This window comes from Apteryx rowi, unplaced genomic scaffold, assembly GCF_003343035.1.
Source record: "Apteryx rowi isolate R43461 unplaced genomic scaffold, aptRow1 scaffold_259, whole genome shotgun sequence".
Classification (NCBI taxonomy): domain Eukaryota; kingdom Metazoa; phylum Chordata; class Aves; order Apterygiformes; family Apterygidae; genus Apteryx; species Apteryx rowi.
The window spans coordinates 1,110,270-1,122,673 of record NW_020448963.1 but is presented as its reverse complement, the minus strand read 5'-3'; the positions used below and the strand labels follow the sequence as shown (position 1 = coordinate 1,122,673).

At 47.8% G+C, this 12,404-nt stretch overlaps 1 protein-coding gene across 13 annotated transcripts in view; it reads left to right on the top strand.

Moving 5' to 3' along the window:
• EIF4G3 (eukaryotic translation initiation factor 4 gamma 3) overlaps window positions 1–11,597 on the top strand; it is a 117,010-nt gene extending 105,413 nt beyond the window's left edge. For 12 of the 13 annotated variants that reach the window (XM_026067420.1, XM_026067427.1, XM_026067423.1 and 9 more), the window contains 7 exons: window positions 1,076–1,201; window positions 1,835–1,916; window positions 3,780–3,878; window positions 4,836–4,982; window positions 6,563–6,644; window positions 8,230–8,376; window positions 9,368–11,597. In XM_026067420.1, coding sequence (XP_025923205.1) covers window positions 1,076–1,201; window positions 1,835–1,916; window positions 3,780–3,878; window positions 4,836–4,982; window positions 6,563–6,644; window positions 8,230–8,376; window positions 9,368–9,549 — 865 coding nt within the window. In that variant the 3' untranslated portion in view covers window positions 9,550–11,597. Of the gene's footprint in view, window positions 1–1,075; window positions 1,202–1,834; window positions 1,917–2,173; window positions 2,359–3,779; window positions 3,879–4,835; window positions 4,983–6,562; window positions 6,645–8,229; window positions 8,377–9,367 lie in introns of those variants that run through there. The other variant, XR_003253769.1, reaches the window with a different exon arrangement.
• The last annotated feature ends 807 nt before the right edge of the window (window positions 11,598–12,404 follow it).

Here is a 12,404-nt window from a genome sequence, read left to right as displayed (position 1 = left end):
CGCAGCGTTCAGCGGGCGCAGGAGAAGGCGGCTGCAAACGATGGGACTTACTCACGCAAGACAAATTACCATGTAATTAGAGGTCGTGGTATGAGTATTGGTCCCAGCACAGGTCTGGGGAGATGCGCGACAGGAAACCAATTGCTGGCAGAAACGCTGGGACGAACCTAAGTCGAAGTAGTAGCGGCGGATGTAAAGAACAAAGCGAATGAGACGGTTTCCGCTTAAAAGCTGTTTCTGACGCTAGTGCCCAAGGGAAGAAATTAATCGATAGTCGTGTAAAACGGACCCCAGAATTTTCAAGGTTTTAAGGGAGAAGYGGATCGGTTTGAAAACTCTGGAGAGCCAGAAAACCGGATCGCCTTGCAGCAGGCGTGGAATGCAGAGCCACCTCCAAGGCTTTTATGGGGAACGGAGAGTTTTGAGCAACTCTGGAARCCTCGTCTAGATGAGGTCGCAATTCAGCCTACCCCGTTTTGTCTTCTGGACGTCTGCTCTCTGACCGGTTTGAGCAAAGGATTTGTGGAGGAAGAACAAAACCACCTCCTGCTTTATCGAACTTTTCCTTGTGTTGTGTTTTAGATRGTTGATGGCTCATGCAAGAATTAGCTGAACATTTTGCTGACTACCTCACATTTGGACTTCTGTTCTTATTTATCCCCCTTCTGTTAATGTTTGGACTTTTTTAAGGAGATTCCGTTTATTAGACCTTATGTATTCATCGACAAAAATGCCTTTTACTCTTACAGGTTTTACTAGTTAGTGAACAACACATTGCTGGGATGGAGGAATTATTGTAAATAAAGCTTTTCTGGATGGGTCTTCTGCAGATGCCAGTTTGACGGAAGGCATTGCCTTTTCAAGTACTCTCCATGGTTCTGCCTAGAGATCGTAACTCCCTGCAGTTTTGAACCGCTGAAARTATTAGATGGCAGTAGTGTTCTTTGCTATCTTGGGGATGCTGTTGTTCTCTTTTAAAACAAAGGATTTAATACAGCGCAGATTTACTTTGCAGGAAAGGAGTCTCAAATTGAACTGTATTTAATGCTTGAAATTTTTCCTTCTTTTTCTAAAGGTTTTCAGATACCTTGGAGATGGCAGATGATATGGCCATAGATATACCCCATATTTGGTTGTACCTAGCTGAGTTGGTGACCCCCATGTTAAAAGAAGGAGGAATCTCTATGAGAGAACTTATACAGTAAGGAATGTTGTTTTTCTTTCAGTGACAGTCGAGCCTGAGCTGTCTGCCTAGCTATGCTCTCGCATTTTTGCGGCGTGGGTCCCGTTGATAGATAAAACGCGATAGGATTAGAGGCTTGGCTTGCGAGACTCGCTGCGTGTTGTTCAGGGCTTCAGGTTTGCACCGAGGTGAAAGCAGTGGTGGGGAAGGTGCTCTCTGTTCTGCAGTCACCGTTTTGTTTGGTGCAGGGAGTAGTGCTTTATCCATAGATCTGCTCCGGTCCCATTTGTTTCGGTTGAACTGCAAAATACCCCGGTGTTGTAGAGCCATGCAAGCGCACGCTCAGGCTCTGAGAACCTGTCTTAGATTTGAGGAGAGCAAGGTGTCGTGCAGGAGTGTTTATGTCGCTGGGTGTAATAACTACCATCCGGACGTGGCCATAAACRTGGGCACAAAACCTCACACACAAAAATGGAAACTGCTTCCAGGACCAGAGTTTCRGTATTGTTGTATGTGTAACGGCTATTTGGGGATTAAGTAGTTTAATTGCTACCCCTTGCCTTGTGTTCTGGCTCTGGAGCACTGTTCTGTGATGATCTTCAGGAACAATTCAAATGACAAGGAAAAATATCTGTTTTTCTTTCATTCTAGAGAATTTAGCAAACCTTTGCTTCCTGTGGGAAGAGCCGGGGTCTTGCTTGCTGAAATCTTGCACCTTCTATGCAAACAAATGGTAAGTGCCCAGGTACGCAGCTCGTAGCTTTGAGCCGGATGCAGCACGTACATGTTTATGCATGAAGCCTACACGCTCACATTCCCCACGTGGAGGTATTTAGAGATGGGCCAGCCAATCCAGATAACCTAGGAAACCCTAGGATAATCCTGATAACCTAGGAAAGCCGCCTCTCCATCCCCAGTTTCAAACCAAGCCTTACGAGGTTCCAAAAAGTCGAGTTAACTTTTCTCTCTCATCGCTTTTCCCTTTTGCAGGTACCTTTGCACCTGGCTTCTTCCAGAAGCTAGAGTGCTGAAATACTGCAAGAGGGACATTCTCGAGGTATTTCTGGGCTGACCAGGAGCAGCAAGTACCGGAAATCTTGCGAGAGAGCTGTTCTTGCAGATCGGAGAGGTTCTGAGAGTTCGGATAAGCTTCAGATGGCCTCTCAGACTTCCGGGTGCTTATCCAAACTAAACCTGCCAACTCTTAAGAGTCACCCGGCACTAGGGGTAGCGACACCTTTTCACCCTGTAACTTCTAGAGCTCTCTTACACGTTGCACAGTTGTGTGTCCAAACAGTTTGGTGGTTTCCCTGTRACTCTTGTCTCCATTTTTGTCTTTTTTTTTTTTKTYTTTTTTTTTTCCCAATCCGGTTAAATAGTGCACTTTGGCTAGTGTCTATTTTAAGCCCTGTAAAATCCCCTCACTTCCCTGTTTTTAAAGCATGCATTCAAACAAGGTTGGTTGTTCCAGGAGCATTTCAGTCTAGCAGTGCGGATAGTGGCTTTTTATTTATTTATTTTAGTCTTAATGCTTGTTTGGACAGTTGATTGGCATTTTTTTCCCTCTGTTCTCTGAAAGAAAAGCTGCTGTGCTCTGGGGCTTGAAGCACAGGCTTGGGTTTCTGTTTCTGCCACAGCTTTCTAATGCRATCTTGTCTAGACCGATACACTTGCGCTTGGGCATTTTGAGTCAGGCATTTCCATCTGGTATCAGTCACCTAATTCAGGTTCTGATGAATTGCGGCAGGGACTCAGCATAATTATCTCTTTACTAACCTGTATATTAAAATTCAAAATATCAGGCTGCTTTTATGTCAGTGCTTAGCTTTGGCTGCACAGTGACCCCCGCTCCTTGGGTAGGTGCTATGGGATAAATGTTTCTGCAGAGCATTAGGGTGAGAATAGCTGGTTGTCCCTAGCATTTTTATTCTTGTCCGAATTGCATACGCGCCGTTTTGAACGGGATACCAAAAGGTCAGCGTGACATTAGAAGATGCAAAAGGTTGTACTGTACATACTGTAAAGGAGCTTTCCTCAAGGTTTGCAATAAATTCTAGGAACTGAAGAGTGAACTTGGTATTATGTAGCTGCATTTGAGGCTTGATGTCTGCACAGAAAACAACCATGTAAATAATGATTTTTCTRGTGGATAATTTACCGGTGTCTTAATGTCAAAGCATGGGAGAATGAGTCATGGAGTAAGTTAATGGCAGAGTCAGGAGAAGGATCTAAGTCATCTAACTGCCAGCTCTGTCACGGCCATGGGACGCTGTGCCTTACTCAGATATACCCRCTTTCCATAGGTGATCCCTGGCTGAAGTTGTTGCAGACCCCATGTATCACGTTACACCTTGTTTCATTACACACCACCGTGGTGTCTGACCACTTCATGAGATACTTATACCTGTGGCAGGATTGCAGATACGATTTTCTCTTGCACGGGATTTCCAAACATGATCACTTTTTTGCTAGGCATCTTGTTTGGTGGCTGAGCAGTTCTTTATTTCTCCTGGCACAGCTGCACCGTTCCAGCCTGTGTWAGCTCCCGAGGATTTCTGCCGAGTCTTTTAAAACGAGCAAACTGTTTGTATTTTAGAGCCATAAGAAAGTGGGAGCCTTATGGAGGGAGACTGGTCTCAGTTGGAAGGACTACTTACCTGAAGGGGAGGATGTACATACCTTTCTCACGGAACAAGTGAGTTGAGAGCGAGCGTCTGCTTGATGATGTTGGTCTGCTGATTTTTGGTCCCCAGTCCTGTCTGTCTGTCTGTCTTCCCTCCCGTCCTCACATGTTGTTGGCACAGGACGTGGGAAAGAAGTGTCTCCGTCATCGAGTCGAGATTAGATTATTTKCAGCGCCTCCTTTCTGAAACGCTGGGAGGGCTGGGCTTGTCCTCCATGATCCCAGGCACACGTCTCCCATCAGCTGGCTTCCTCTAGTAGATGTATTCCCCAAAAAGGGGGGAATGAAGTCAAGAATGAATTTTGTAGATAATCGACAAGCAGAAYAGACTATCTGCAGACGGACTGGAATAAATGATAGCAATTATTTCCTCTTCCCACCTTGCATTATCATCCCAGAGGGTTTCGCAGCAGAGAGGGGCCAGGCCATAGCAGGAGCCCGATGGAGGGCACCTTGCAGCAGGTGCCGGGGTGCTCRAAAGGAAGGTGCTGGAGGCCTTCCTTGAGAGCCCCAAGGGAACCAAGGCCCCGTTTTAGTACTTAAGAAGTACTGTGCTGTGGGAATTTAAATGTATTASCAAGACCTGGCGACCGGTGAAGGGACCGTAGATCCTCTATCACGTTTTGCAAGAGCTGGGGCATTAGCTCCAGTTTTTTTGAGCGAAAGCCCACTCTGGTAATTGCATTGCAGCTCCCCCTAGTTTCAGTTGAGCAACACATGGTGCACGCTCATATTGTGCAGGGCTGGAGTTTGTTTGGGGAGGTGACAGTTTCTTTGCTGGTTAATGTAATTCCTGCATGTTTGTAAAACACTTTATAATCTTTGGAACAGAAGAAAGTATGTAAATTGTTGTAATGATAACTTAGCGTTGGAAAGTTGCAGAAAGCAGAACGAGCTGYAGCTTGCTGTCTTGATTAAGCATAGGAAAGTATATTTAACTGATTCTSCTCCTCGCTTCTGATGTTGCAGAAGTTGGACTTCACGGAGTCCGACTGTTCCRGTTCCTCAGAAGCACTTTCAGAGAAAGAACTCTCTGCAGAAGAGCTGAACAAACAGCTAGAAAAACTCATTGTGGAGGACAAGGCGAACGATGAACAAATCTTTGACTGGGTAGAGGTACAAAGACCGTTTTCACCCTCCCTGCCCACGGTTTTGTTAACCGCTTTTATAAACACATTCTCATCCAAAGGAGCGTCTCTGCGGGCTGTCAGGTCTTCCCGTTACTTTTATGCAGTGCCAGGCCCAAGGTATTCTTGCCCGTTGGGGAAAACAGCCGGGAGCCAACTATAATCTCTAGTCGCTGGCATACGGCAGCTTCCTCATTGCCGTGCGAGTTCCCCGGAGGTGAGACGTTCTCAGGCGTCCGCGGCCCCTGCCTGTACGTGTCTGGTTGAGACACGGATCACCGTCGTGGCGGGCCGTCTCGCGTCCTTTGTTTCGCAGGGCGGCGTCGCGCTGCCGTGGTGCATCCGCGCTTTCCGAAGGAAACGGTAGGGTAGCGAGAAAYGGCAGAGCTAGGCACGGTCAGAATTGAGAAATAAATACACCACGTTGATTTTTTTTTGCTCCTCTCCAAGCACAGGACGCTAATGATGATGGGGACTGTGCCGGCAACRTTTTCAAAGAATTAAAATCTATATATAATTACTCAAATATTTCAAATTAACATTTAGAAAAAAGAGTTTTACCAGTATTACCTTACTGCTGGGTAACTGCTGATTTAAATACCGTAGACTTTTCACTCTGAAACGCTGCTTCTGGTTAGCAGTTGCGTTATAGACCAAGTATGTTGCTACACTCTTGCCTAGTGTTCCCTTTCCAAGTGTTTTTATCCCTAGATATGGGATAAAAGCRCCTCACTGTTTTCTGTGACACGACCTACGCAAATTCCCCCCTGCCCAACTGCRTGCTCTGCCATGCTTTAAAAATGTCCCTCATCTGGACCGCCACTGAGAGCGTGTGTACCTTTCCCACAGTGTTGGACCAGGCAGCGTAAAGAGAAAAAAAGACCCCAAAAAAAGTCAGCAACAAAAAACATTGATCTTTTTTGCCCTYTAACTTCAGCTGCATCCTCCAAGCTAGATTTTAAATCTTGCTTCTGACACGATACTCAGCCTGAAGCATTTGTATCTCTGCTTGCAGCTAAACCTTGGTCAGCTTCGTTGCAGCTATTTCCGTCGCTGGAGCGATGTGCTAGAAATGTCCTTTTTCTGTTGCTGTGAGGGGAGCAGAGTGCAAGCGGTACTGAAAATCTAGGGACACCCCCAGGCTCTCTTTATAGGTTGGGATGAGTTAGGTAGCCATTCCCTGAATTTCCTTCTATACAAAGCAAATCTCCTACCGAGGAGGATTCCATAAAACGTGCTGAAGTGTAAAACGCTCAGAAAACGTAAAAGGCACCGCAAAAGCCAGGCGTCATCCTTTCGATTGGTTTCTCTAGCCGACAAACTAGCTGGTGGGAGTGGTGAAATAGGTTGTCCTGATCGCAGGAGAACTGTTGTTGCGTGTTGACGTACCTGAGCCCTTTTCAAGAGGGGAATGGGGAAGCTGGATTTCTGCAAAGGGGTGAACTGGTTTCCTACTGCAGCAGCTTTTGCTGAATTTACACTTCCTGCCAAATTCRGCAGCGGATTTTGGAAACAGTTGCTCTTAGGCGCTGGAGTGTTTTTAACTGGTCCATTTACTCTTGATTTCAGGCTAATCTAGATGAAAGCCAGATGAGTTCACCTACATTCCTTAGAGCTTTAATGACAGCAGTTTGCAAAGCAGCTATTATAGGTGAGTAATTTGCAATGCAAACACCAAACAAACCAATCAAATGTGCCAAGAATTATTTCCCGTTTTTTTAGGTTCATATCACTTTTTCTTCTCCTCTCAGGCTGCTTTTTAACACGCCCCTAAGATTTTTGCAGCATATTGAATCCCAGCGCCCCAGAGCGAGGTGTTCGCTCCGCCTGCGGCAGCCGGGCGCTTTGCTGGTGATGGTGTTCTCCGTTCCCGGTCTGGCCCCTTCCCCAGAGCGTCCCGGTGCCTTTGCCTGTGCAGACATTTCAGACGACTCTGAGTAACGTCAGATTTTTCATTGATTCTTTTCCAGCAACGGTGGAAACGCGCTAGACGTTATTAAGATAATTAGCATTTCCACTCCTGTGGCAGCGAGGGCGCGTGGGTGCTCTGCCACCGCCGGTTGCCACGTGTGAGTTGGAAGTGTGGGCTGCAGAAGAGGAGAAGCCAGCTTGCATCTCTGGCTTGTTAATAGTTTTCATGTCCCGAGAGTGTGGCATTTTTGGAAAGAGCGTTTATATGGATTAYTTGAATGTGCATCGAGCCATAACGCCCCAGGGGTAGGGCAGTCGGTTGGAACTGCAAGGAGAGGGTGGGCTGCTAAAAAAGAAGTGTGAGCACCAGACCCTCGGGGGGTTGAATAAAGCGCTGCTAGCCAGTGGAAACATCTGGCCCGTTCACATCGTTTCCTTTAATTTTACTGTTGGCATCTGGCAAGGCAAAGAAATTGTGCTTGTAAAGCACCCGTTTCTGCTCCTAGCTCTAAGAGTCACGCTCGGTGGAGGGATTGGTCTGAATTTCATCTTGCCACTGCGTGGATGTGAGCGGAAAGACACAACCCAGTTCCTTTCTTCCTAGAAAACAGAATCTTTTGGAGGCCACCGAATGTTAATGGCTAAATGACACAGGATTTTATGACAAATGTGTAAGGGTTCCCTGATGCATCTCTGCTGGGGGTGTTTCGGTAACAGCTTGTTGTTTTACTTTTCTATCTTGCCTCTAATTGAGATATTTTCTCTTTGTTTTCTAAAAATCTCTTAGTCGTGTTTTTAGCTTGTTCTACTTAAAAGCCGCTGAATAATTTCTCCATGTTGCTGCTGAAGGAAGGGGACTTCTAACACGTATTTTAATATATTTCTGATTTCCTATGTCATGCGCAGTTTATGATTCTGTTTCTGCTGTAGTGTTTTTAGAAAAAGGTGTACTTTTCTCCAAAGCTCCTCTGTAGCTGAGATTTTCGCTCCAGCCGTTGTGTGCGCTTTGGGCACCCGGTTGTCTGTGGGAAAGCGATGATTTGCACTGCACAGTACGGTAGTAATTCTGCTGCTCGTGTCAGCAGGCTGGCTAGGGACCTGGTGGGGCCACCGGAGATACTGGTGGAGTTTGGGCAGTAAGAAGAATCAAGACTTCCAGAAGTAGCCATTGATCAGAGATACTCACTTCCTAATTTTGTCTCATCCTTTTTTCTCTCCGCACTAACCCGTATCTGTGATTTCTATCTGAATAAATAAAGGTGATAAAAGAGCTGCCCCTGCTGCCATCTACCAAAGCTAACGCTGTTTTCTTCTCTTCTCTTCAGCGGACTCTTCTAGCTTCCGTGTGGACACTGCTGTTATCAAACAGAGAGTGCCGATCTTACTCAAGTACCTAGACTCAGACACAGAGAAGGAACTACAAGCACTTTATGCACTACAAGCATCAATAGTAAAACTTGATCAGCCTCCTAGTAAGTGTTCTCTCTGCGCTGGGGGTTTCAATCCTGAGAGCCTAGGGGAAAGTTGCTTCCATGAGAGTAAAGCCTAGGGATAAGAGTCTGGAAGAGCATGTGCTTTTCCTGACAGCGAAGCCAACTTTTTACATTTGTACGTAGAAGATGAGAGAAAGCAGCTTGCAGTAGTTTCTGCTTTCGGCTTTTAGAGAAGTCCGGTTCCCCAGATGCTTGGCTGGAGGTGTGCTCTTCTCCTGGTTGCTCCTGTAAGCAGCCGTAGAGAAGGAAGAACAAATCTCTGTGACGCCAAGAGAGGAAAACGCAGAGAATTATCTGTCGAGGTTTACAATAGCTAGACATGCGAGAGCACCACTCATCGCAATTGCACTGCGGTGCTGCACCACAGATGTGTGTGGCCTTGGAGCGAATAAAACGAGTTGGACAGCTGATGAGTCTTGTCCCAGAAACACTGTAGGAAAGTGTTTATGGAGAAAGGGTGGAGGGGTTGCCAAAGAAATGGGAATACCCGGGGAGTCTGCAGCCCAGAAGGAAGGAGCGCACCAGAACATCCAACTTGATCGTACTTAGCTGTAAATGTTTCCGGTAGTCGCTCGCTATCCCTCCTGCCGAGCCGCACAAAACCAAGCGCTGCCCCAAGCATCAGCGCCGGCGAGGAGCCAGGCTGTCGGGTCGGGCGGCCTCGTGCGAGGGCCACTGGCCGCTGTGGATCCCGTTTGCTGGCCAAGCCTAGGTTATACGCAGCCACGGCTGCTTTCCCAGCTTTCCCGTTTCTACGGAGCGTGTAGTCGGAGGGACCTGGGTTCCTTCTCAGCTGTGTCCAAGCAGCCAGGAAGCCATAATTTAGTAACAGGCCTTGCTTTTACGTGTGTCTGCATGTCTTGCCTTAAAGGTCCTGTTAATCCCCTTGTCCATACCCGCGCGGCTTTGTCCGCCGACGGAAACCGCGCCGTACTTACAGGCGTTCTCTCCCGTTATTCCCTTCTTGCAGATTTGTTGCGGATGTTTTTTGACTGCCTATATGACGAGGAGGTCATATCGGAGGATGCCTTCTACAAGTGGGAGAGCAGCAAGGACCCGGCGGAGCAGAACGGGAAAGGAGTAGCGCTAAAATCCGTCACGGCGTTCTTCACGTGGCTACGGGAGGCTGAAGAGGAGTCGGAGGATAATTAAAACTTAAAATACAGAGGAAAAAAAAAAAAAGAAACAATTTAAGTATTTTTTTAAAAAGTTTCACGTCTTCGCCAATCACAGTGCAGCAAGGCCAATTCTCGCGCAGACCCCCCCCTTCCCCCACACATGCACGAGTGGGAGAGGTAAAAATAGATAAACACAAAGGTGATCATGGAGGAAAAAAAAGGTACTTGAAAAAAAAAAAAAAGCAAACTTCAAACCTGAGGGCGGGAGCACTAAACCAAAATACATGTATTATTTATAGAAAATATTTTCTGTTTTAATCTTTTTTTTTCTTTTCTTTTTAAACAAGGACTCATACTTACAAAAACACGAAGCGAAACAAATCTGTTTAGCAAAAAAAAAAAAAAAGAAAAAAGTTGAAAACTTTTAATTTATTATTTTAAGGACTGCAAATGCCAGTGTAATTTTTAAATTTGCAGTTTCTGTAAACAAATTGTATAATAGAACGAAAGCAGAGAAATAAATTTCCCTCCCCTTCATACGCACCTCAGTTTTGTTTCAAAGCATGATAAATAGGCAAAACTTTCAAGGGGGTTGGGGTAAGCTAGATGAGGAAGAGATCAAAAATTTTTTTTTTTTTAAATTGTCATCAGATTTTTCTGCCTGCCTCTCAGCTTGCTTCAGAAATTTAAAAGAAAATAGTAATCAAAACGTACATAACCTTGGAACGAAAGGAAAATGGATTTGAGAAAACCGCTGCGGACCAGAGTGCTCCGAAAATAACTCGTTCAAAACAGTGCTACCCTGGGGAAAAAAAAAAAAAAAGTACTAGTGATACTTTCAGAACCTTTAGAGCAACTTTAAGGCTTGTAAATACATAGAACAAATATTTAAAAAAACAAAAAACAAACAAAAAAAAACGAAAAAAAGAAATTGACTCAATACTATTTCTTTTCACTTTCAAAATATAAAGAACAAAATAAAGACAAACATTGCAAGTTTAAAAGAAAGTAAAGCGACTTCTCCTTTGACAGCTGCTGAATGTGCGCACCTCTCCTGGGCGGTGCCGGCTTCCTTTCCCTTGCGCGGATCCGAATTGTGTACGGCTAGCGCGCGTCCGTGTGTGCGTCTGCCAAAAAGAGGGGTGAGAGCACTTGTGAGAAGGGGGTTGCTGCTTGGGAGACCTTTTCTGCGGAGAGAACTTCACGGCCGAGGAGCAGCCGGCGGCTCCGCCGCGTTTCCCGCGCGCCCGGCGCCCGCTGCCGGCCGCGCTTTTCCAGCCGCGGCGTCGCGCCGGTGACTTGGGAGAGCGGCGGCTCGGGAGGCCGCAGCCTTTCGAGCCCCGTGACCGCCCGCCGGCCCTTTGCCTCTGCCGCTTGCCTTGCTGTGCCGAAGGAACCCAAAGACCCGCCGGGGCGAAGAAAGAAAGCGGAAGAGGCGACGCAAGCGCTGCGAGCGATCCGGCGCTCCTCCCGGAGCGGCGGCCGAAGCCGGAGCCCGGCCCCGGCATGGATTGCCCGCGGCCCGGTCCCGCGCGGTCCTCCGCGCTGCTTCCGCGTGCAGTAAGTCTCTCGCGCGTCTCTCCAACGACCAAAGATGTCCCGCTGGCTCTCACTGTGAAGAAGCGTCACCCTGGTACCGTCTGCGGGGTCTGCGAAGCCCTGAGACGTGAACTGTGGTCCGCGGAGCGCCGGTAACCTGGGGAGCGTYTGCTGGTGGTCGGGGCAGCGCTCGCTGCTCACGTGATGCTGTCTCTTTCTTTCCAGCTGCTAAATCACTTCTTTTTTTTAAAAAAAAAAAGAAAAGAAAAACAAGGAAAAAAAAAAAGGCTACAACTACATTAAATACTTTCCTAATCTTACTTTTACATGTAAACAATTGCTGTACTTGCATAAGGATGTTATTTGATCACCAAGGGGAAGGGAGGAGGGTGCCTGGTTGCGGCTGGAGGGGGGAGACGTCCAGGAGACGCTTTCCCTGTTAACGTGTTCCCTGCCGTGAATCCGAGCTGGAGAATCCATGGCCTAAAACACTAGAGCATTGTTCGTCTCTCTCTTTTTTCTTTTTTCTTTTTTTTTTTTTTAGTAACTTAATGAAAAGCAAAAAAAATCTCACCCTTAATATACGCCTATGTCTGTATCCGCTTGTGTGACACCCGGCTTGTTCCTCCTCCTCGGCCGCTTCCCCTCTCCGGGTGTGCGCGCAGCGGGCCACGGGAGCGGGAACCCGATGGTTTGCAGCGGCCGGAGGATGYAAGCGTGCGAGCGAGGCCGAGCGTCTGCCGAGTCGGCGGGTGCGCCTGATGGATTTCCCCGCGGATGATGGGCTGGAAGTGGGAGCGCCCGAGCCCGGAGCCGCTCTGCAAGGCTCGGGATACGGCCTGCGATTTATTTAACGACCGCCTGGAAACGGAAAGGAAGAATTTGCTAGAGCCTTTGAACAGCCGAAGGGATCGGAGGTCGTCAGGGGCAGGGAAATTGGTTGGGAAGCTCGAATGCTTTGACTGAAGGAGCAGGGAAGACGCTGGCTGGAGGAAACGGGAGCAGTGAGCGCCCGGGGCTCCCTCCTTGCTTGAGCCGTCGACGTGAAATGCTCCTGGGCGACGGGAACTCGCCCTGCTGCTGTTTGCAGAGGCCGGGAAGGGAGTTTTATGGACGTTTTCGGTCTGGCCTTAAGTGATACCTGAAACAGAAGATCATTGCAAGAGATTCCCGCGGGAAAGCGTGGTCGGAAAGCGCTGCTCTGCGCATCCCGTCTGACCCAGCAGGACCCACCGGAGGAGGCCGAAGCGCCGACCTCCGGGCCCGCGCGCTGGGCTGCAGCGAGCGCCGTTCGCTCAGCAGGAGTCGGGCAGCGGGGGCGAGGAACGGGGACGAGCTGCGTCCTGCGCG